The 25,498-nt window shown below is 37.6% G+C and overlaps 1 protein-coding gene across 7 annotated transcripts; it reads right to left on the bottom strand.

Moving 5' to 3' along the window:
- Window positions 1-1,054: 1,054 nt before the first annotated feature.
- ZNF507 (zinc finger protein 507) lies at window positions 1,055-24,085 on the bottom strand. Of its 7 annotated transcripts, none has more exons than XM_057400136.1 (8): window positions 23,966-24,084; window positions 18,307-20,438; window positions 17,071-17,176; window positions 10,407-10,521; window positions 7,975-8,079; window positions 4,835-4,969; window positions 4,342-4,707; window positions 1,055-3,067 (listed from the first exon to the last, which is right to left on the bottom strand). In XM_057400136.1, the coding sequence occupies exons 2-7, from the start codon at window positions 20,431-20,433 to the stop codon at window positions 4,350-4,352; spliced, it is 2,946 nt and encodes a 981-aa protein (XP_057256119.1). In that variant the 5' UTR covers window positions 20,434-20,438; window positions 23,966-24,084; the 3' UTR covers window positions 1,055-3,067; window positions 4,342-4,349. The 7 variants fall into 7 exon arrangements, 5 of the variants coding, with proteins under 5 accessions (XP_057256119.1, XP_057256121.1, XP_057256122.1 ...); XM_057400138.1 differs by having other exon boundaries at window positions 24,003-24,080; XM_057400139.1 differs by lacking the exon at window positions 23,966-24,084 and adding an exon at window positions 23,087-23,107.
- Between the last annotated feature and the right edge of the window lie 1,413 nt (window positions 24,086-25,498).

Genomic DNA, 25,498 nt, shown 5'->3' with positions numbered 1-25,498 from the left:
AAATAAAGAAGACTTGAGTATGTGTACTTTTTTGTGTAAAGGAGGTCATATCTGACCGCCTTTATATCCTCCTTCATATCATATCTGATAATGGACTTAAATTTCTGAGATGGGGAATGCTGTGGAAGATGTTTCCTAGAATGGAAATTCTGCTTATCCACTACCTGTAAAGAGGCCAATGCACAGTAGAATCTACACAGAACATAATCATTCAAGAGCTTTAGAAATCCAGTAATTGTACATGGTCAGTAAAGTTGGGACCACCAAAAGCTTTTTCTCTACAGAACCAAAACTTGGATAGATGTTACTCTGAACTAAGTCACAGGCTGTGTTGTGCAGTTGCCAACAGGTAGTAGTACTGAGAAGAGGGGGAGTTAGTAATTTAAATTCTACTGTGTTTTTTGACACTGTAATTTTTAACACTGCATATTTGTAATATATTTGTATGTGATAAAATGCTAGGGTCATTGAAGTTTTCCATTTTGTGGAAATGATTGCAGGGGACCAGCAATACAAATTCTTCTGTCATTCCTGAACTACTAACGCAAGCCACGCTGTAAAATAGTGTTACTTAAACATAGCGGTAGAAAAAGCATTAGACTGCCTTACATAGTGGTTAATGTATCCAAGAGTAAATCTTAAGTCATATTAGAATAACTCATCAACTACAGGCTCAGTTTGGAAATACCCACACCTTCACCCACCGCTGAAAAGAGCTGCCTAAAGCTTTCATTCCATTGAAACTGGGGAAGAAATTCCCACTAGCTTCATAATGAAGAAACTTTGCAAATGTGTCCTGCAGCCTTGTCCCATCATAACTGTGTGCAGGCTTACAAGTATTTTGACTTAATAGCATCATATTTCATCACTACAGTTACTTTTATAAAACTTGTGTTAACAGTATTAAAAGTATAACAACAATGAGCAAGAAATGGCAGTCAAGTATTTAAAATATTTCTTGATTTAAACAGGTTCCCATGTCTCTAAACATGGTTCAGTGTTTGAATTTTCCATATTTGTATTTCACACAGGTGAAATAAAAGTGACTAAAGTGTTTAACAAAAGAAGTTTATTACCAAAATACAATATTAAAGTCAATACGTGACAAACTCCTGTAAAGCAAAATAAATTATTCTAACATTGTACAGTATTTCAGAAGGTAGTTAAAGTAGTACTACAGACTTTGCTTCATAGTTCCAAACAGTCGTCTATCAGGAACACAATCCTAGAGAGAGCTTAAGGCATGCAGCTTAATGTGCTGGATAATCTCATAAAATGAAAAGTCATCCTGTTTAATAAGATACAGTATCAGAATGAACTGCAGTCTTTACATGTCAGTTTTCTAATTTTTTTATACTTTGGCTATAAAAGCAGTGCCATAGTGTTACAATACCTTTTCTTAAAAAAATACATGTACCCATGTCCGTGAATATCAAATGCAAATGTAAATTTCTATTAAATATATCTTAACAAATGTTACTTTGAGCACCAACTGTACATTTTTTTAAAAATGATTAAATAAGTGCTTCTGGAAGAGGAAAATACCGTAACTGACTGAACCCCACTGTATTTTTCCAGGCCAGGTATCAATCAGAAAGATGAAATAAGCACCTATTTACCAGTACAGAGTAGAATGAAGTAAGTTTTCTCTTTAGTAGAAGTAGAGGCATTTAAAGCTGCAAGTTACAGTTTATAACACAGAATAAAATCTAATTGAAACAAATGACAAGTGAATAGCTGATCATCTGAAAGTACTGTGACAGAAGGTCCAAAAATATTTTACAAGCTTAAAGAAAGGCGAAGACTGCAGTGTTGGTGACTGAAATGTGCCTAAAACCCATTACAGAACATGCAACCAAGCCAACCATATGCTTTCCAAAGCAGATAACCTGAGGAATAATAGAGCAAAAAAAGTTTGCTTTCAGAAAAACTAAGTCTATAATTACTTCACATGCAGAACTTCGGGTAAAGTCCACGGGAATTGTGAGTGGGTAGCTAATGGCAAGCAGCATGAAGACAGGTTTTAAAAAAATAAATCTCTGTACATGTGGAAAGGAATTGTTTGTTGGCATTTGTTACGGGTTTTATAATGGTTTTTAGCATCAACTAACTTTCTACCATTATAGGAACACATAGTCAAAAAGAAAAAAGAAACAGGATGGCAAAGAACAACTGTGAATACATGCATCCTGCTCTGTAATCCCCCTACAAAGACTCCTGGCACATTATACTTACTGCTGCAAGCGTGGGTTGATATACACCAGAAAATAATTTTGATTCAAGGGTGCTGTTTTGAACTGTTTGTACTCTCTTGTTTCATTGCCAGCTCCTTCTTGGTTTAAAAAGTTTTTCACCTTTTTATCTTTCACTAGCTGAGCAACATCACTTATGTACTTAAAATATCTCAAATGTCTGACAAAAAAATGCTCTGACATTATATCCTGACCAATTTTTAAAGCAAAATGTGTACTTTCTGCTATCCAATTTATTAATGAAATAATAGATATTTAACCCAAAAGAACAAGTCAAATTGAGGAAATGACTTCAAAAGAAAAATCACCAAATGTACTTGGACTCTTAGTGCCTTTGTGCTGCTTCATAAAGTTGTGACAAGAATTGTTTTCTTTTTGGATGCCACTTCTAGTCAGCAATAGCACAATAGACTGTACACTACATATGCCACCTCAAAGTTGTAGCTTATTTCTGCTAGCAGAAAGTTATAGATAAAGTAACCATGAAATACTGTTCTTCTAAGAGTAAGTAATTTTCTAAGTAACGAGCTACTAAAAATCAGGTAACTACATCCCCATGTCAAGAACTAGGCATGCTGCTGTGCATCTGCCCGTCATAAAAAGCAGAAATACATGCCTGAACTAGAAAGTTTAAATCTGGCTCCTAAAGGGCCTCTTTGGAAATGCTACTACTTCACTTTATCAAAGCATGTATTTCCAACAATTTAACTAGCCAACTTTTTAAATAACCTCAACAAAGTTGCCAGGTAATTAGCCAGTATAACAATATTCCCCACTGATAGAGAGATGAACATCTTCTACTGCAAACTGCTGTACTGTAAAAAAAAAAAAAAAAGAAAAAAAGAAAAAAAGAAAAAGAAAAAAAGAAAGGCACTGTCATTTTAGAAGCTTTCTTTTTTTTTTTCTTAGAAAACAATCCCTACTTCCCTTCATGAATCCTTATTATATGCACTAGTAAAATTTATTCTACAAGTGACTGGATACAGTTTTTTCTTAAAATATTGTTTGCTTTTTTAAATATTATTTTCTACAGAAAGATTACTCTATCTTTGAGCAAATTATTTCTACAGTTACAGCTCTGCCAGACAAATGGGCAATTTAGACAGCCAGTGGAATTTCAAAGAACTCCAAAAGCATGTAAGCTTTGCTTAAAAATGCACTTTGTGCTCGCCTACATCTTTAGTAACCTACATAGGTTTAATCTACATCCCCTTGTGGCAATTACTGTTACTATCTTGTTCTCATTAAAGCACATTGCTCATACAGACTGCAAAGTAATCACCACAAATTAAAAATGACATATGATGAGCTTTTTTTTTTTTTTCATAGAATTTGCTGAATGTGTCAAGAAAACCATTAAGAAACAGCAGGTCATTATTACAAAGAATCTTTCACCTACTATCAATTCAAAAGATAGGATTTTTGTTTAGTTAGGATCCAATCAAATAGTTATTAGCAAAATGCTTCCAGGCTCTTCAGCTCCTGCTGCTCTAAATCAATAGAAAGGATAGCAGTCTTTTTTGAAGGATGCCTTGGAGTTTGTAAGGCCTTAAAAATAGATGGGGAGAAATGAAACTCTCCCTGCCGCCAAGAATCAAGGCAGTGGGGGTTTGTGAGATCATACGGTAAAATTTTTATCTGGTCTGTTGGTAGTTTAAAAAAAAAACAACAACAAAAAAAACAAACAAAAAAAAAGAGGTAAAAAAGTTGCTTGCTGAAATACTTGGAAAACAACAAAGGAGGAAGGAAAAAGCTTTCCAGTTAATACAAAGCTTTCATACCTTTGGGTTTGAACGTACTGTGCTAATGCCTTATTACTGACTAGTACCTGACAATAAGAGAAAAAAACCTCAAGAATCTTATGTTCTTGGCACCATATACAGAAACAGCAGGTTAAAATGAATCATTCTATTCCCCACTCCCTAAATTTATCTCTTAACTGACTCATCAATCCCTCGTTAAAATATTGTACTCCTACTGAAACAAGGACTCAGGATGGGAAATCGAGTTTTGCTTGCAATTCTTTTTAGCAAGTTTCTGAAGCAAACAAAGAAAATATTCAATCTAGGAAACCCTCTTTTTAACTTACTGCTTCTCCTAGTTTGTGCTCTGGGATGTGCTGTGGTCCTTATTTAGAATGATATTTATGATTTCACCCTCATGTTCTTTCATATGATCCAGCAGATTTTCTTTGTTGGTAGACTCAAAACCGCAAATGCAGCAGCAGAAGAGAAGAACACAGTATTCTGTGCCAAGGGGGGGTAGAGTGGAGCTCTTTTCTAAACTGCATGAGGTATTCATCAAGTTAGGCTTTTCATCAGAACCTGAAATTTCGTTTGTAGTCTGGTTAATAGACTCTGTAAAAGACACCAAGTTGTCTGAACTTCCTAGTATAGATATTGTACTCTCATCTGTGCCTTCTAATAATGTTTTGTCAGGAAGCTGTCCTTGAAACCTGAAATAACAAAACCAAACAAATATCAAACATACAGTTGTTACTTTTGACAGGAACTTTATTTTGGATCAGAGCTGGGTCATGTGAAAACTCTAGATGATAGGGCTTGAAAGTAAATCAGACGTACCTGCTGCTTTGCGAAATTGCATCATTAATAGCCTTGTTCACTTGTTCATAGTTATAATTTTGGTCACTTGCATGTTTCCACATGTGGGACTTCAGGGATGGAGGATGGCTACATACATATCCACAGAGAGAACATCTGAGGAAAAAAAACAAGTGGAGAAGGAGAAAGAGAAACATTTAGAAGTTAAATTTTATTAGCTTAGCAATGGATTAGTTCTTTCAAAAGGATGAGAAAAAAATCTTCTTGGTCACGCTTTCAGTTTCATTATTAGGTTGAGTTAGTTTGCAGTTTCATCCTGAAATTTAAGACTATTTTTAGAGTCTGAGAATTTTTAAGTTTGCTCTTTCTGACTTCTTAAGCAGCTGAATGAAAATCTTATCTGTTTGGCCTGTTTACTGCAAAAATGCAATAGTTCTAGTGACTGCAGAAACAGAGAGTACATTGGTGTGGTAACTGTCAGGCAGGTCATGAGCTCTCTTTGCTATTGCTCTGAACCAAGCAGCTGTGTAATTAGAACTGGTAATTTAAACTGAACTAATTAAGTAGCATATATTAGTTTATTTAAGGATCACAGACTTGCTGAAGATGCATGGGGACCTTTTGAGATCCTGAAGACAGCATCCAGTCAGATTTTGAATATATTCACAGGTCGAGATTCAGACAGGTGTCAATTTTGTCTATAGAGTTTTCCATCAGCTTGCATACCACAAGACTATAAAACACTGCCTTATACAGTAAAGGACAAAACCTTGAAGAATAAGTCTCATTTATATACAGATGTGGTGTATTTATGGATACAAATAATCCAAGACTGATCAAATCCCATGGGACCTTTTTCATACATGAACATACATCCACGTTTTTTTCACAAGTGTTTCATGATAGTTATGTCAGCATGAAAGGGATGAGTGATACTCCATGACATCACGCCAGAGCAGAACAGTCCAGAGCAGAACAATATTCATGGTAAAGAGGATGGAGCTCCTTGTCTTTTGGACAAAGAAGCTACTTCGTTTAGCTACCTGCTACTTTGGAAGTTTTCTGTTTCTCAAATCACATGGAAAAGATCTGAAGGTGACTTTCTTCTAATAAATTATACCTAGGAATGCATCTCAGTCTGTCTCATTCCTCAATGAGAGGATGTCTTCTGCTCAAGCAATGTGATCCCAGTATGTTACATTATGATCAGTCTGTTAAAATGACTACTATTCTAGTCAGTTTTTGTATATTTTTAAGACCTTTCCAGAAATATAACCTGGAAACATGAGAAGGCCTATGTAAAACTGTGTTATACACTACAATTCAGTGAGGTTTTATGACTTCTCTTAATGATGGTAGGATATAGTCCTTAAATGCCTTGCAAATAATCATATACAGGAAACTATTTCTGCTTAGCAGAAGATTGTGGAGAACAGCACAAATCTCACAAGTTAGGTGAAGGCATGGTACATTACCTTGCTTATGTAGCAAGATAATTCTGTCCTGCTGGGGAACCATAAGCATATCATTCTGGCTCACTTTTCTCTTTTACCTGATTTGGAATGTACAATCCTATTTTTCTCTTTTCCTTATAATTTGAAGCCTTATATGTTCCTTCTCAGGTTGAGAGTCTTAATATTTCTAATAAGGCTGTTATAAAATAGTGGCATCGTAAAAGTAAGATAAAAGGCAGACCTTATAGTTAATTTATAGATAAAATTATATTTTTTTCAAAACAAAGATCAATATCTTAATTCCACTCTATGTGCATGTGTATTCTACTAATCTTATTATATATATGATTTTTCTGCACCAGTCACTGGTCAGTGGGTTGGTAACACAGGAAATGAAGCAACAGTTCAGTGTTTGTTTTTATCCCCTTTTATTAGTCTCATTTTTTAAAATACATTAATTTGCTCAGGTGATGTACTAATCAGATTTACTTTGCTGAGAACACAGAAACTCATCAGCTTTTAGCATGATGCATTACACTTTATGATCATATACTTAATACACAGTTACACTCTATGCAAGACATTCCCAGAGAAACAAAACTATTTACCAAAGAGTCTGATAGTAGAACCCTTTCAATTCTATACTATGACTTGCTCAACAGGTTGACCTGTTGTTGAATTATTGAACTTAACTGTTCAAGTATCCTAAACTGATCTACTGAGGAAACAATTACCTTGCAGCTTTGGATAGACTATTTCCTTGGGGATGCAGGGACCAAAGTGTGGAGGTTTGCAGTAATCTTTGGTAATACTAACAGCATTCAGCAATACAGTAGGAAGTATGGCAACAGAGCAAATAGAATTTAGTGCTACTAGTAATAGTTTCGGGGAAAAAGGCAGTGGAAGGAATCTGAAGTTGTAAGAGCGGATTTTCTTGAGAAGAAACCCTTAGATGAATGTGCCTTATTTGGATTCTTCCTATTGTCTTTAAAATATTCCATGAAGAAATGTTCAGAATTGTCAGAATATTCAATATATTCCTGATTTACTTTCCTTTCCTAGTTTTTTTTTTTTTTTTGCAAATTAGTATACACATTTGTGCCAACTTTCTCATATATCTGTATCTATATATCTATACATATCCATACTTATGGACAGAATATAAAGGACACTCATCATTTAAACATAATGACTGTTCATACTAGTTCTTAACTAGGGCAGTGTGATGCCAATCTGGATTCTAACTAATATGTACATGCAAAGGCTGTGCCTAGACTAGAATATTAAACAAAGCCAGAGAACATTCCTGGGTACTGGCATTTAACAATGTATAACATTAAACGTTAGAAGTGCTCTGGCATGATTTTGGCACATACATTCTCCCAAACAAATCCAGGCATGCTTTGGTAATTAACACAGTCCAGAAACTGTTTGCAATAAGCAGTTTATATGCAACCACCCTATTCTGGAAGAAAAAGCTGACTGCTGGTCCAGAGGGAGGTCATGGATATGTTTAATTAGTAAGCATAAAGATCACCTTGGAATGCCACATCAAATCCCTCTCCCTCTCTCTCAAAAAAAGAAAAAAAGTTACTGGAACAAATAATGAATCTAGGAGGGAGAAGAACAGAATCTGAACTCTGCTTTGTATCTTAACATAACAAAATCACTGTCACAGCTGTTTGCCAAAAGAGAACTGTTACATACTTGTACTGTTCCATTAGCTGCACTGCCTGATGCTCCTGGGGGTGGCGCCTCATATGGCATTTCAAGCTATTCATGTTTGTGGTGGCGAAGTCACACACTCGACATCTGAAGAGACAAGAAGAAGTAAACTAATCTGACAGTTAACTGCTAACACTATTCCAGAAATAAAAATCTGTAAGAAAGCAAAGATATCTGGAAAGACTATAGTTAAAGACATAACAATATTCACAGAAATTCAAGTGATGGCATTAACTTTCAGGTTTTGGACAATGAGAATCATTTACAAGCCAAAAAAGCCTTCTCCTTTGAGGAGACATATGGTCTGTGCTCCTTCCTGACATTATTGTGTGCACCTCTACTGAAGCTGGTAAGCGTAATGAAGTATCAGGATGCACTGGAGTCAGTGCAGCCCTGATGCAAGTTGCTTGGCTGTGTTATACCAAGGCAGAATATGGCCATAGGAGCTGTAGGGGACATAGTGTATTCAGAAGTCAGTCTTGTTCCTCAAGAACACAGGTTATGCTTAATGCAACAGCCATGTTGCTCATGACATTTTAAAAGCCAAATTATCTATTTAGTAATGAAATGACTAAGTTTCAGAGCATTTCTTGTCCTAAAACGGACAAGACCAACATATTTAGATTCAAATACCCCAAGAGAAATGTGTCACATCATGCTGTCTTAAATATTTTACTTCTGTCACAGTTTCTTTGTGTAAAACAATACATAAACCAGACGATGTAGATTTAGATCCCAAAGTATCACACAAAATACCATGCTATTCATAAATAAACAGTATACTGTATATATTAATAAATAACAGTATACTACCACACAAGCTTCTTGCGTGTAATATACAGAAGCCATCATGCTCAGCTCAGACTCTGCATAGTTGTTAGCTCTTCAGTTGTTTCTTCCTTTGAAATGGTAATCTGTCCAATTTTAAGTCTTGCCTGAGACTTCAGGATACTTCACTTGAGATTACTCGCTTTATTTTTTAAAGGTCTTAATTTGCAGTATTAAAATCCAGAAGGTTCAAATCTACAAAAATGCATCATTGGAAGCTTTGCAGTTTAATTTCCAACATTTTTTCTCAGAATAATAAGAAAATATGTTTGCAGGTATAAAAATGGCAGCAGCGTTATAGGTTGCTACTTGATACTATGAAAGACTTGAGGAACACGTTTCAAAAGGAGAAATACCATAATACTGGATTTCTATGTTTATTAGGCTGTGGCTTAAGTATCCTACCAGGCCTGTAGATTTGCCTAAGGGGTTTATGAAAAAATCACAAGAAAAGCAAGCCAGATCAGTAAGTTTAAATTTAGTATGCAGCAGTCCGTACCACCAGTGGAAAATTTTCAAGTGTTCCTAAATCAAACAAGCTGGCTAACACCAATTCAGAAAACTACCATTTACAAGACACTCTATAGTATCTGCTGTTCCAACCCTTCTAAGTAACAAGTAACAGCAATAGGGATGTTTCTGAGGAGAAAAAAAGAAATTTATTTGTATTCCACGTTTGCTCTCTGAGCAAATATCTTGCAAATTTTTGTTAGTATTATGGGATATCATTATAATGTACAAATCAAAATACAACGTGTCTTCTGGGTTTGTTTATTCAAAAGAGAAAGACCCTGGCTGAGCTCAGCATTTCAAGGTGTTCAGTTTCCAGCATTTGTATTTAAAAAGACAGAAGTATATTAGCTCAAAAATTCTATTAATTCAGATCTATTTTCTAGCCACTAGAGAGGGACAGAGATCCACACTAAAGTAGCACAAATTGAATTTGCAGGAATTTATGCAGCAACCAATAGAAAAATGCGTGATTTATTTTTCTGCTGGGGACATGACCTACAGTATTACACGTGACTTTAGATATCAAACTTGTATATAAATCCATATAACATCCTTGTAGAAAAGTTATAAAATATGAGCCTAAATGAGTGTATTACTATTGCTTGAAACCTGTGAAAAAGAAGAGAGGATTGGTGACAAGACAAAGGGCAGAATTTTGCTACAGTCTGTAGTAGCCAATGTAAAAAGTAACCAGATAACAATAAGGAACACTTTGCAATAAAGCAAATACAAAATGAACTGAAGTGTGCAAGGAATTTGACAAATATATTATTACTATTGGCCAAAGTTCAATATTACAATGTAATTAACTTCCCTTTTCACATCTGAGTGCTTCAAACTGAAAGCCAGAAGTAGACTGCTACGGTCACAGAGATGTGTCCTGGAAAACTCAGCAAACCTTAATAACATAAGTTTGAGTCAACCAGCAAGTGCAGATCCATCAAAATGCAGTAAAATTAAGTTAATCGGAATTTTTTAATAATATCTTCAAAACTGCATGAGCAATTAAGTAACCTTTTTAATTAAAACAAGTAAACAAGACATGTGGCATTAGCAATAATTAAGACAGTTACCTGTATGGCTTATCAGAGTTATGAATTCGTCTGTGGTTGCGTACACCAACATAAGTTGTGCTTGTGTAGTCACATACATCACATCTATACAGTTTCTGAACTGAAGACTTGTTTCCTATGTGAAACAAAATCCATTATTTTAGTGAGTTACATTCAGTGTTGTAAGGTGTTGTCAGATGATAATTTCAGCACAACTGAATCATCACAGAATTATAGAATGATTTGGGTTGCAAAGGACCTTAAGACCATGCAGTTCCAACCCCCTGCCATGGGCAGGGATGCCTCACCCTAGACCATGCTGCCTAAGGCTCTGTCCAACCTGGCCTTGAAACATAGAATCATAGAATAGTTAGGGTTGGAAAGGACCTTAAGATGATCAAGTTCCAACCCCCCTGCCATGGGCAGGGACACCTCACACTAAACCATATAACCCAAGGCCTCGTCCAACCTGGTCCTGAACACTGCCAAGGATGGAGCATTCACAACCTCCCTGGGCTTCACCACCCTAACAGGAAAGAATTTCCTCCTTATATGCAATCTAAACTTCCCCTGTTTAAGTTTTAACCCATTACCCCTTGTCCTATCACTACAGTCCCTAATGAAGTCCCTCCCCAGCACCCCTACAGGCCCCCTTCAGATACTGGAAGGCTGCTATGAGGTCTCCACACAGCCTTCTCTTCTCCAGGCTGAACAGCCCCAACTTTCCCATCCTGTCTTCATAGGGGAGGTGCTCCAGCCCCCTGATCATCCTCGTGGTCTCCTCTGGACTTGTTCCAACAGTTCCATGTCCTTTTTATGTTGAGGACACCAGAACTGCACACAATACTCCAGGTGAGGTCTCACAAGAGCAGAGTAGAGGGGCAGGATCACCTCCTTTGACCTGCTGGTCACGCTCCTTTTGATGCAGCCCAGGATACAGTTGGCTTTCTGGGCTGTGAGCACACACTGAACCCAGCTCATGTTAAGTTTCTCATTGACCAACACCCCCAAGTCCTTCTCTGCAGGGCTGCTCTGAATCTCTTCTCTGCCCAACCTGTAGCTGTGCCTGGGATTGCTTCGACCCATGTGTAGGACCTTGCACTTGTCATGGTTAAACTTCATAAGGCTGGCATCAGCCCACCTCATTCACATGAATTAACATTTAAAAGCAATACTTTTAAATATCTGTAAATATTGAATACTTTTAAAGTATCTGGAGCAAACTGGCAATGGATATAGAAATAATAAAGGCATCATTTATTTAGCATGCTGTTCTGCATTTACCCTACCATTTACTAGAATTACTAAAATTTTAGGAAACACATTCTTTCTCACTATGCAGACACTTCTTTTTGGGTTAAAAACCAGCAAAAGGTGTTAAAATATGAGAACTGCTGACCCCAGGAGTTTCACTGCTTTGCAGAATAGAAAGGAAAAGAAGAGCATTAAGAAAGAACAAGTTTAAATTGGATATAAGGAAGAAGTTCTTTACTGTAAGGGTGGTGAGGCACTGGAATAGGCTGCCCAGGGAAGTTGTGAATGCTCCATCCCTGGCAGTGTTCAAGGCCAGGTTGGACGAAGCCTTGGGTGATATGGTTTAGTGTGAGGTGTCCCTGCCCATGGCAGGGGGGTTGGAACTTGATCATCTTAAGGTCCTTTCCAACCCTAACTATTCTATGATTCTGTGATTCTGTAAGTTTCAAACTGGCAAAAAGCAGAAGTCTTCCCAAAGCATCTAAATCCCCTCTATCCCTCCCACATATATGCACATCAAAAAAGAAAAAAAAAAAAAAAAAGATTCTGACCAGATGTGAGAAGAAATAATTCAGAACTTCTCCAAATTACTAAAAAGCAATTGTAACAAAAATCATTTTTTCTTTCCAGAATGAAAAAGACTCTTGTAAAATTAATGGCTGCAGAGACAAAGACTAATGACTAATCTAACATAGGAAAATGTATGCTCACAAGTGCACAGTTTGAATATTTTTGAGATGTAAGTGTATAGACTTAAACAGCCTTATTCCTGCTCCCTTACTGAACAATGGAACTGATATGGGTTAAAATATTAACATATGAGAAGAGGGATGGTATTTTCTATGCTTCTTTTCCATTCCAACCTATTATGCAGCCTTCACACACTCCCCAAATGAAGGAACAGCACATACATGAAGGAACACAAAGGTTGGAGCTGTTTAAGTCAGGACTACCACCAAAAGAAACATCAAACTAAAATCACAGGGCTTTCTTCCTGCATCTAACCTCTTCACTAGCTAAAGTGAAGTAACTACAAGTAAGGTGCTTAAGTTCATTTTATCATTACACCATTTCTTAACTATCTGGCTGAACAGCCAAGCCATTACTCCCAGTTACCTTCACAGGCTTTGAAGAAACTCTGGTATCAATCCTTAGAGAATATCTCCAGTGGGTAAAGATCATTACTAAAGTACAGCCCCAAACCAAAATAAACAAACAATTCAATAAATAATGTGTGGGAGTAAGTAAAGCTGAAATATTGCAAAAACACACTTCAGAAACTTCAAGCTCCTGTGAAGTACATATCCAGCACAAATTAATTTGTGTTATGAAGAGGTTTACTAGTAATAGGATAAATCAGAAGATCCTAGACGAACAGAAAAGGCTGTATTAGCTGAATGTTTTTTAGTAGATACTGCCTTAAGAACTCTGGTGATACCAGCAGGTGATCTAATTCCCAGGCCTCCCAGTTCCTCCCCAAACCAAGGATAACTTCCCTTCCCTAGAAAAGCAAGTTCTGATTTCCCAGGTAAGATCCCTCCATTCTGAATCCTGAAGGGATCTTGTCAAGGCCAAGAGGTCCATGTCACACTGAGGGGAGGGTTTGTCTGTCACTGTTCCAACTTGTAAAGACACACAAGCTTGAAATATGAAATAAGTGACTGTTGAAAACCACAGAAAGTAGACTTTTCAGACACATCTCATCTTAGGTCCAAATACCATGAGCTTCCTTTCAGTTTGGAGTAAGAAAAACTTACTGACACCCCCTCCTTTATCACCTCCTGAAGGGAGGAATAAGACAAGCAGACTGAGCTTAGGAGGAACTATAGAGTTTATCTTGAAAACAGAAGTTTCATCTTCTGAGTCCAAAATACTAAACAGTTTTTGTAAAGATAATTTTGTTCTGAAGTTCCCTTTTAATGATGCTGGACTCCACCTGGAATCTTTAATCTTTTTATTATCAAAGCAACACTTAGCAATCTTTACGGTAGAACTCTTCTAAGGAGACACTGCAGAAAAAAACAGTGGAAAGAGTGTCATCCAAAATGGTAGCTCAACTTTTCACTTTTATTTTTGCCTCCACCAATAGGTGGGCACTGAATAATGTCCAAAAAAGTTTTAGTTATATTATTCTGAGGGATAATAATTCTGTTTAAGCTAATTTAGTAAGGGAAAATTATCAATAATTAAACTTTTCCTCCAAAATTCAGCACTTTAGGGGAGGACTGATAATCCCAGAAGGTTATTCTGAAGAATATATAGTATGTCGTATAAAACAGCAATCTGAATACAAAGACAGTCTGAAATAAAATCTGAATAATTCTGTGTGTACCAAGATAACAGAAAGAGTATTTTATATTTTTTACTTTAAAACATGACATAGTGCTCACTCTTCCAGCATTCTTAAAAGTAATATGGAAGTAATAGATAACATACAGTCTTTGCAAGTCAACCTTAAAGCAAAATATATCAGGTTTTTTCCTACAATATGCTCATATAGTAAAATTTATTGGGTTATTTTTTTCTATTTAATGTAAATTATCAAAACTATCTTAATATATAGTTGAAGACTATGGAATTTAGGCTTCTACAATTATTCTTCTGTGAATGCATATGTATGCAGAAGACCACAAATGAACACAAAGACACTTATGGGGCTGCAGATCTATGGGAGAGCAGGGGTTGCCTGAAGGTCAAGCTACTGCATGCTAAACTTGAATGGGTTTTCCATCTTAAATTCTGCAGCTTTAGAATAAACTGCTTCCAAATGTATTTTCTGGTACAAATTTGGTATTTTATTGGGCAGGCAGCTTAAAAAAAACAGTGTCTAATGAGATTTTTAAAGCATTATGCAAACATATTATCTATTGCATAGTGTACGTGGCTAACCACCCAGTAGCACACACTTATACCAATCACTACTTTAGATTTATTCCTTCAACAAAATGTACATAAATTATAATACATCATATAACCTCTCACTGTTGAAAAATAGCAGTCGTGTGTCCCACCTCCTACTCCTTCCACGGGTTTATTTCTTGTGGGTTCCGGGCCTTTTTTGCTTTCTGGATGGAGGATATCAGGCCTCTTAAAAGGGAGCATGGAAATGACAGATCTTTGTTCTAGCAGTAGTAACAGGTGCTCCTGTAATGCTGCTTATTGCCCTATTCCTTCATTATTAGACATTTACAATCCGATCATATCCAGTGTCATAATACTCCCTTTTAATTTATTGTACCACCATGGTGAATAAAGAGACTTTTAGGACAAACTATTTCATTAACAAGAAATGAAACTGTTCAGCTCAGGCATTTTTCACATAACCAGATGCTATGCCATAAACTTCTTTGTTTTGTGTTGCTTTATAGGGATGACATCTGTTTGACAAGAGATCGCTGTACTGCAGTAGTGTTGCAATTTGATTATAAATTGGTTCTGAAATAATTTAAGCATTCCAAAGTATGAGTTAATAAAAGTTTCAAAGGAGAACTGTTTTCATTCAAGCCACATTACTGAATTTCATGTCGGGTAAACAATCAATTAAAGTGCATCGCTGCAACACTTTTGTAAGATAATAATAAGCAAAAAATACTAAAGAAAAATCTCAACAGTAATTAAATTGAAAGCAGGCAGTTTTCTCAAACAAGGCTCCTCTTTCATGAAAGCTAAATTGCAAGATCAGGATATAAACTCTAAAAAAAAAAAAAACCCTCATTAAAACATGCTATTTTCAAAAGTGAAAGGGCACCGTGACTTTCAGTCACCTTAACAGGACTTTAGCTCAAAAGTTACAGTATTCCCCCGAATATAACATGTTTCAGGCACTTCAAGGTAATATTCCTGTATCATGACATTTATAAAAATACTGGTTTAAAACAAACAAAACATGGTCAGAAGTAATAGTGCAAGTTGTGCTCACAGATATTTGTACTCGGCTAAACTAACAATGTTTTATTTCCTATCACTTCCATTAAAACATTTATTCTATTTCTTCTGAAGGCAAAAATCCTACTACTTCATGGGAAACATTCCCACTACCAGCAGACCCTCCCTTGCCTTCTTCCTGTCTCCTCCTGACTTCAGGTAGCTCTCTCAGGCTTTGGTCTCAGGGATGTAACAAGCACTACAGGTCTGAATTTAAATCCTTTCTGTATTGATGAGACTGAAAAGGAGTTGGGAAGGTTCGTTTTACCTGAGGCTGATAAGGTAACGAAAGAGAGGCAGTGTGAGCTAAGACAACAGAAGCCAAGTGTAAGGATCTCATTCTAGTCCAACATATACAGCGTTGCTTCATACAAATCATTAGTGGTTTGAACTGTCCACCCTGGCTCATGCTGATTAGTCCCTTTTTCATAAGTAGTTCCATCAGTATCAGTGAATGCTTTCGCAGTCACTGATCAGCTGTAGAGGTGAGAGTAGAATTCAGAAATTTCAGTTGTGGTCTAAGTACTGTTATAGTGCACATACTGGTATCTAAACGAACAAGGGACCACAGTTAGGACAGAAAAGAGCTAAGGGCACAAAATGGAAATACTTCAGCCCACAGTTGTTCAGAGGTGATATAATTACTAGTATTTTTCCACAGTGTTCTAAAATTGCACAATACTAGTAATTACAGTGTCACCTTTAGAATAAAAGTGCTGTATATATTTTCAATAACTTCAGCTCACCAGAGAAGAGGACGCATTCAAGTTGAAATAATAAATATTGGGCCTTCAGGATATTCAAAAGGATTTTAAACATGTTCTCCTAAACTTCCAAATCTGGCTGGTTTTCTCCCTATTCCACTACCTTAAGACATCAAGGGTATGGTTTTGGGTTTTTTGGTGTTGTTTTTAAATCAAACACTATTAAGTGATAAGCAAATACACAGTTAAACAAACAATTAGAAAATGCATACCTACTGTTACTCTGGCAACTATTACAGATATAGGTTGAATTTTTAGAATGCCTTATGTTTGCCTCTGCAGGTCTAAAACGATGCATTTTGGACATTACTACACTTAAATGAAAATTTCTAAACACAGAATGGTGGTACTGTATATATACACTGACAATAAACTACATTATCACAGTGAGTTTCAAAAAAGCCTTTTTGTTTGCTGTAGGTGATTTGGAAGGAAGGAAACAAATATTTTTTTTTAATTAAAAATTCAGAGTAATACTTCATACCAGTTGTTTTTCACAAGAAATACAATGTCCAGTTACAGGGCCTGAAAATGTCTTGCCTACCAATAAATGTCAGTAAGAAGATATCTTAAAACAGACTATAGCTAAGCTTTGCACACTACAAAGAATATACATTTAAAGTTATGAACAAGCATGAAAACATTTCAGCATAAATGAGATCTTAAAGCCAGTTTTATACATATATAACAAACAGAAGTCACGTTATGACTTTTTTAATTCCAAGTGTAAATATAAACAGTACCTTCTCTTTCATCTACTTCGTTGGAAACTATTAGTTTGTTAGATGTGGCTGCTGAAAAGATATCTGGAAGACTGTGTTGTTCTCTTTCATGATTTCGTAGCTGGCTCTGAAAAAGCAATATCCTACATTTAAATATAAACTACAAACACACACTGGTCACTTCAAATATTGCAAACAATTGTGAACTGTTACTTAAATTTTCAGGAAAACTCTTATAAATTAGATGTTAACATATATATAGATTATCCCTCCCATAATTTTACTAGAAACAAAACAAAGTAAATAATATTAACTAAAAACATAAGGGAATGATGCCAGTGACCGAGAGGATTATATGATTTGTGTTTTGTTAGAAAATAAATTTCCTTCTCCCCTCATTCACATAGAAAAGTAGCAAACGGTTCTTCCTCCAAAATTATTATACTCCAGAAGCAGTACTAGATTAGAGGTTAGACGATGGCTTGTGTGAAAACTGACTCAACCCTCATATTGCCTGGCGATTTAGGAATATGTTATTCCTGTTTCTACTTGCCTGGGGAGGAGAGAGGAAAGAGAGCCTTTTGCCACCCTACTTGTAAATTTTTTTAAAAATAGAATTAAACAACAATAAATACGGGAGAATTTGCGCTACCATTGCCTACAAGAGTTTCAGTTGTACATCTAGATATTCTCTCTATTCCTGACTACTGAACTGAGTATATAGGAACACACTCACCAAGCTTAAAATAGCAATTATAAAAATGGCAGAAGTACACTATTCTGCTCTGGTGTGTAGTCTTTCAGTTCTACAGAACATCCAGACCAATAAAGAGGAAAAAAATAAAAGAATTTCTGCTTCAAAGTGTCTCATGTTACTCCCAAGTGCCATGATTACTTTTGCACACACTCAAAACTAGTGGATGTGTTTGAGAATTCTTTTAAAGTTTCAACTTGTAGTTATCTGATACATTTCCTCCAGTAGTTGGTACGTGTGGGCAGAAAAACAACGATATTAATATGTCCATAAGATGGTTTTCAGGAAAGTAACTTATGTGAGGAAGCAAGTTTATTTCAGTGGGTAAGGCAGAATAATTATAGCTGAACTGTACGTTTGGGAAGTGCTGCTGGCAATAATCCCCAACTGCAATGACAATCAAGTCAGGCTGAATTAAGTTAGAAAGAGGAATGACAAGTTATTAAAAAGGTAGCAAAATAGGTTATTTAGCTATTACAGACAGTCACAGGAAAGAACTTTACCTTATAATGAAAGGATTCTTCACATTGCTTGCACTGATACATTCTTGTTTTGCAGTGGTTGATCATGTGGCTCTCTAAATCCTTACTATTGTCAGCAATATGTTCACAGATCGGACACTGATATGGCTGCCTCTGACGATGGACTCTCAAGTGTTGTTTTATGTAGCCTTTATTACCACTGCTATAATGACAGAGGCGACAGCGGTAGGGTCGATCTGCATTAGGTATATATTCTACTAGGTTACTGCCAGGAATATTTGCCTCATTTGCATTTTGGCATTGTGCATTGTCTTGTAATTCTTTCAAAATGTCATCATCAGAAGCATTCTGATCTGTCCTCTCCTTCAATTTTTCAATGACAGTGAGTAGTGACATACTGATGCCCATTTTAGTTGGTGCTTCTGATAACTCTGGCCTTTCTTTCTGTATCTCAACTATTGCACATTCACCTTGGCTAAAGTCACTAAACTCCACTGAATCATCTTGAAGTGAGGATGCCACTTTAGAATGAGTCATGGCTGGGCCATCTGCTTCTCCCTGTCCTGCACCTGCATCCACAGCATCTTCTCCAGTCAGAGTCCTGAAGCTAGAACTTGTCAGTTCTGCAGCTCTGATAGGCATTGTAACAAGAGCTTCTGCAGCTAATGAGTGTAGTCGTAAAGACTCTGAATTTGTCCTTCTTCGTGCAGGCGGCACATTTTCATCAGCTGGTATGGTTTTATTAGAGCTTAATTCATTATCTTTCTTCTCGGTATTATTCCATCCTATTACTACTTCTTGAATTGGATCTGAATGATAAACTTCATCAGGTTCTTCACAGGCAATGTGGGACTCCTCTGAGATTATTTTTTTTTCTATTTCAATGTCAGTGTTCATCAAGAAAGGTTTCTGTAAGATACTTTCTTCAGCACTTGGCAAACGCTCCACTATTACATTAACATGACCCTTTTTATTTGGACTACAATTGATGATTTTCTGTGCTGATGAAAGCAGACTATCAGTTATCATACTATCTGGTTCTGTATCTGACACAGTCTCCTCTAAAACTTCTGTAGTAGGAGAATGTACTACAGACTGATTTAACATCTCTTCCTCTTTTACATTTGCTCCTACTGGCGATTTACATGACAGTTGCTCAGAATTGCAAATCTGAAGCTGAAGAGAAGGTTCACTCTGGATATCAAGTTCATTGTTTTCCAAGGAGAGAACAACTGCATCCATGCTATGAGGTGTGGGAGTTACAACTACCTCTGACAAGTTGGTAGTTTCATTTTCTTCCTCAAAGATAGGATAGGAGCAATCAACCTCACCCGCATGTTTCCAAGCGTGTGTTTTCAACATTCTTTGCTGACCACATGTGTACCGACAAATTAAACACCGGTACATGCCATACTGCTCGTAAGTATACCATTTTCTCCTACCCATTTCAGGCCTCTGACTAGATGGAGTTGTATCTTTACCTTTCAGATTTCCTGTTTGATCAGCCCCTGATTTGACACTTCCTTCCACTGTCCCTTTCAAAAATGAACTTGTGACATTTACACACTGCTGCACTTTTGTCTGGGTGTTATTTTTACCACCATTCTCATGGCAACTTTGGAAGTGGGATTCAAGATCTTCTTTGCTTTTGGAAGCAAAATGACATTCTGAGCACATGAATATCACTTCGTTTTTCTGCCCGTGTTGTTTTATATGTTCTTGTAGCGTTAAGAGAGAGGGTGATAGAAACTTACACAGGCTACATTGGTAGCACATCACATTTTTTTTGCTTTGTGGAAGACATTCAGTCACAAAATAATCTGCTTGTAGCTCTTCAGTCTTTTTAGCTGTGAAAACAGAGAGCTCAATTGCTTTAGCTGGGATTTCACAAAGATCATCTGCGTCCAAGGACTGCGCAGAAGCGTTAGGATGGGAACGTTTTTTCCCTATTAAAAGGCATCTTTGTGTCTTCTCACTTTCAACTATTTTGCTTAGTTTCTGGATAACATGAATTAGTGGGTCAGTGTTACATTTTCTTTGATTTTCACTGTTCTGCAGTGCTGGGCCAATGACTGCTTCAGAAATCAGCACAGCTTCCTGTTCCCCAATATTTGGCATCAATACTGCAACACTGCTTCCTTCTTCCATAATACCTAAAAGAAAGTGGTTTATAAAAAATTAAAATGTATACATGCACAATAATAAAAATACAACCCAGTACTATTTAGATTTCATCCTCTACTAAATGTGGAAGCCTAATGCCACTACCTTTATAAAAACTTTCAGAATGGCTATACAGACGAAGATTTTGAGAACATTTAGTGGACAGCATGGATGCTGTTCAATACAGCTGGACAGAGTAATTCCAAGATAGCCTATAACTGCCTGGCTCCAAGTTGTACAGGGGCAAGATATATATTTTTCATCTTTAGGCTGATTAGTACTTCCACAGCTATTGCCTTTTTCTTTACAAAGACTACACATTTGAATGCTAGACGCTTAAATATACCAACCAATAGTAACTGGCATATTTATGTTTAAAAGCCATGATGATATGAAAATGTATTCCCAACATACTTGCACTGATGTGTCCTACAGCAAATGGCAATTTGCAACAACATAAGTTACAAAAATAAGCAATTTTTCCTTGAAATGTTAGAAAAAGAAAGGAATTCTGGTAATTACTTGTATTAGTCATTTCACTATATTAAAGATCATTCAAATGTTAAATCATACTTCTTATTATAAATGTCATTTTCTAGAAAAGCTACTAATTTTAGCTTTTTCTACAATTCCTTAATTGTAGGGAAAATCAATTGCCATGAATGTTACAAAGACTAATTTTTTTTTCTGTTTTGAGGGAAAGCTACAGGAAATCGCTATTTCCACTTACACTTCCTTTAAAAATACCTAACTATAAACCACAGGCAGTCTGTGGTACTGCTGGAGGTTAAATTAGAAACCAACATGGATAAACTTCCATGAAACATACTTTGTGATGTGGGCAAAGCTGTGGGGTGAGGGGTGCAGGAGCTGGACAAAAAGTCTTACAGTGAAATTTACTTCTGAAAAAATGTCTAAAAATAACCTAGACAAGTTTCACTATATATACACACATAGCTTATACACATGTTTTTACATTCTGTATATAAAATATAGAACATAAAGAAATGACAAATATTTATCAGTCATCCTTGAAAATGTATCTCAAGCTCTTTCATACAGATTTTTTTTTTTTCCCCCGAAGAGAGATACAGAAGCCAAACCAGAACTTCCAGAACTGATCCTAGAGACCCATAAAATCCACTTTTCCCTACTTCTGGATGTAGCAGTGTAATGAACAGACACATGAGAGTGGGTTCTATGGTGCCCTTTTCCCATTACATAAAAATTCTTGGCAGAACTACTCATGTTACCTTCCTTTGCCATTCAACTTACAATTCAGGTTATCATCAGAAGTACCACTATAACCAATGTTAGTAGCATTCACACTTCATACACTCATGTAAAATATTTCAAGTTTAAAATGCAGCGATATTTGTCAATTCTGAATCTTTAAAGAAGTTATTATTTTACAGTGTTAGTTTGACAGTTATTTACTTGGTAATGGCTAAGATCAGCATTAAAAATGAAAAATTAATAAAATAGAAATAGCACCATAGGGCAGCTGGATAACTAGAAAACTAAGCTACTTAAGGCCTTACACCTTTAGCTGGACCTGTGTAAGCAGACTAAAAATGATCAATACTGCACTGTGACAGCAGATCAATTGCAGGAGGTAGAAAATAAAAAAAAATATTTAAACCCCAAAAGTATAATTTTATGCAAGAATATACCAAATAGCCTGCTTATTTAATTCAAGTTCAGTACTGTTTTATTAATAGGAATCAATGTCTGTATCCACAGAGTTGCTGTTAAACTGAAACATCCAAGTATCTAACTCTTAAAATATAAACCAGCAGATATCTCAATGTGCATGTCTGCTCCTATTTCCATTATATGCTTGGCACAGTATGTTGAATGACTAACTCTCGTCTTTGCGGGTAAGAAAAATTATATCCCTTCCTGCAGTATCTCCAACTATATTTTAACTTAAAATAAGTTTAAGGCCATTATTTGAAAACTGTCCTATTTAGTTACACAAAAATACTTTGCTGTTTGTTTCATACTGTCTGTAATACGTTTAAAAGCTATTCTGAAGGGTAAACGACTGTGTTCTTTCCCCTGAAAGCAGATTTAACATTACATGCAGCACTCAAAGGAATAATGTCTACTTGAAATATTTTCAATTTGAGAATGACTTATGGAAAATTCTAAGCACATGGTGCTACTTACAGTTGTACTTGGTAGTTTTAAAGTTCTGTAACTAATGCTGAATAGGCACATATTTCCTCTACCTTTTTCATCTGAAAGCAGCACAGAAACTATGAGGAAAAATCCTAGACAGATCATAAAAGAAATATGCTGCCACATATACTACTGCTCTGTCAAAAATGCAGACGGAGTAGAATCACAGAATGGTTTGGAAGGGACTTTAAAGACCATCTGTTTCAAACCCCCCTGCCATGGGCATAGACAAAAACGGATTTTTGTGCCTGTGCACACTGCAAAAGCAGAGTACGCTCAGATGTATTGATCTGGAATGCCTGTAGCTGACGTAGTTATCAAATGGGTAACTACATTGTATATATGTGTTATGTCATCCTTTGTTTACAGCAAGCTTCACACTTATTGCTGCAGGCTTTCATTTTTACAGGGATGACAAGAATTGTACAAAGGTTATCTGGATTTTAGCAACTACCTTGCTTTCACCAGGAACAAAGATGATTCAGCCTCCCATGACAGCAAACTTCAGCCTGGGAAGTGGATCTGCCGGTACATAGCCTTTACAGAACTGCACAGTAACTAAAATACGGGGTCTGGGGCTAATGAAGGGGCCCAAAGGGGAAGGCCCAGACTAGAGGAGAACGCCTGTGTGCTGGAGGGGCCCGTTCCACCCCTGCCACCCACCCACTCAAGTAGCACGGCAGGAACAGGGTGAGATGCCCCTAGGTCTAGGAAAAGCCAACCACCACTTTGCACAATCGCTTTACTGGGAAAGGCGGGTCTGGTCACGTTGCGGCTCCCGAGGCCACGGGAACTTCATCACCAGGAGCTCCGAGCGGCCAGCTGCCGGCCCCCGACCGCAGAACCCTTACCCCAAGACTGAGGCTCGGGGACGGGACTTATCGCGGACCGGCGATACGCTCCCGCGTGACCCCTCCGCCTCTGCCGCCACCCCCCACGCGGCCGCCGCTTTGTACCTCGCCTCAAGCAGCGGGCCCGGCGCCACAGGGAGAGCTAGGAGCAGCGCTCGCGGGGAGCGGGCCCGCAGAGGAGGCGATGCTGTGCGGTGAGGAGCGAAGCGAAGGGAAGCGATCGCGGGGATCTGTCCCACCGGGGAGGAAGTGCGGTGAGGAGGGAAGGGAGGCGGCCGCGGCCGGCGCCGCCTGGCCCGGGGAAGGCTCTGCCAGGAGCCGCAGCCGCCCGCGGCTCTGCACATGGGCTGCGGCGCGGCGCGGCGCACCGCCCCGGGGCCGGCCGGCTGGCCTGCCCGCCGCCGAGCCTCGCACCCTCCCTGCCGCCCGGCTGCCAAGCCGCTGCCCACCCCGGTGTCCTGCGGGCCCGCCCGGGCTTTTACCTGGGTAACGACGGTAAAAAGCGGTCTTGTCCCTTACCCTGGCCACAGCTTCAAGATGGCGACGATGGAGCCCGTATCACGTGACCGGCGGTCACGGATCAGGTGACCTCCGGGTGCCTGCCGCCGTGCCACTGCCTCCGCGCCGTTGCCACGGAGACGAGCGCGGGCGCCGCTATAGTCAACATGTGCTTCAGGAGTGGTAGAGTCCCCATAAAGCTGCTTCCTTCCAGTCCAACTTTAGAAGGATAAACAGTTGCAGTTAAAGAACCCATAACAACACAGACCCCGTATTTTGGGTCTAAAAATGGCAAGTCAATGCAAATGTTTCAGAGTGTGAAGTGCAGAGAGCTGCCAAGAAGTTTTAGCAGTTTATCAGGAATAAGCAGCCTGGTCTAGTGGAAGGTGTCCCTGCCAGTGGCAGGGGGTTGGAATTGGATGAGCTTTAAGGTCTCTTCAACCAAAACCAGTCTGTGATTTTGTAAATATGGGGGTGAAAGTGTGCACTGCATGTTAGGGGCACCTGGAGAAGCTGCACACCAGAAATGCAGTGAATTTATGAGATGCTTCATTTAAATCGAAAAATTGGAACGATAATGGGCTTTGGAAGTTGCTTATGGCCAGGTGATAGCAAATAACATCCAATGTTCATTTCCAGAAAGAGGCTTGAGGTGTATTGAGGTGTATACAGTTGGGTGTGTTGGTGACTTGGTAAAGTTGTAGCAAATATTTGCAAGTTCGTTTCCTCCCACAGCAGGGAACTCTGCTAATTACAGAATCAGAGAATCATTAGGGTTGGCAGCGATGTCTGGAGACCATCTAGTCAAACCCCACCTAGAGCAGATTGCAATTGTGTATTGTTTCATATTGATAGGGAATATGTTTGAAATATTTGCAAATCAGGTATTATTCAAGAGATGGATTTAGCCATCCTTTTGATAGGAGTTATTTACTTGGTTAATTTGATTGCTTGAATTATAAAGCTCTGTTTAACTGTGTTTAGTCCTAAGACCTTTCAAACTTTATCTGTGACTTCGTAAGATAAATTTGGTAATAATTTTTTTAAAAAGAAATTGCTTTGGGGAAGATGCAAGGGTACAACCCTTCTTCTGAACACCTACTGCATAGCATTTACAATTTCAAATGTAGTAGTAGTAATAATAATAGTGCTACTGTATTAAATAGAGCCTCTTCATAGAAATGGACCTTATTCCTTTAAAAGCTTAGCTTCCACTTCTCTATTTGTCATCATTTAATTAACCAGTTATCTGAATTGAATCACTCAAGAGACAGAACTCTCCCCCTCCTTTGCCCAGTCAAAGTATGCTAGGGTCTGAGATGTTTGGATTAAAAATACTAGGTTGATAGTGAGTAATGGTCTATATACGCTTTGTTACTGTTCTTTGTTGTATTTAAACATGGACTAATTTAAAGATTTCATTCTCTGTTTAAGTATGATTGTACAGCAAAAACAGATTTAGATTTTATAATTTTACATTAATTTGGAAGGCTTCTTAATTTACAAAGTTCGTATGT

Source organism: Pezoporus wallicus, unplaced genomic scaffold, assembly GCF_028554395.1.
Source record: "Pezoporus wallicus isolate ANWC-B61680 ecotype Strahan unplaced genomic scaffold, APGP_CSIRO_Pwel_v1 contig_447, whole genome shotgun sequence".
NCBI classification, from domain to species: Eukaryota; Metazoa; Chordata; class Aves; order Psittaciformes; family Psittacidae; genus Pezoporus; species Pezoporus wallicus.
Note: the sequence above shows the minus strand (reverse complement) of the source record. Positions and strands in the feature narration are given on the sequence as shown.

What these genes read in the sequence shown, in the direction of transcription:
- ZNF507 (XM_057400136.1), bottom strand. Translation starts at nt 20,433, where the DNA reads ATGGAAGAAGGAAGCAGTGTTGCAGTATTGATGCCAAATATTGGGGAA. An exon ending in CAGCTAATGGAACAGTACAA is followed by an intron (nt 4,970 to 7,974) that starts GTATGTAACAGT and finishes TTTTTTCCTCAG; the next exon opens with ATGTTCTCTCTGTGGATATG. An exon ending in GCAATTTCGCAAAGCAGCAG is followed by an intron (nt 4,708 to 4,834) that starts GTACGTCTGATT and finishes TTGTTATTTCAG; the next exon opens with GTTTCAAGGACAGCTTCCTG.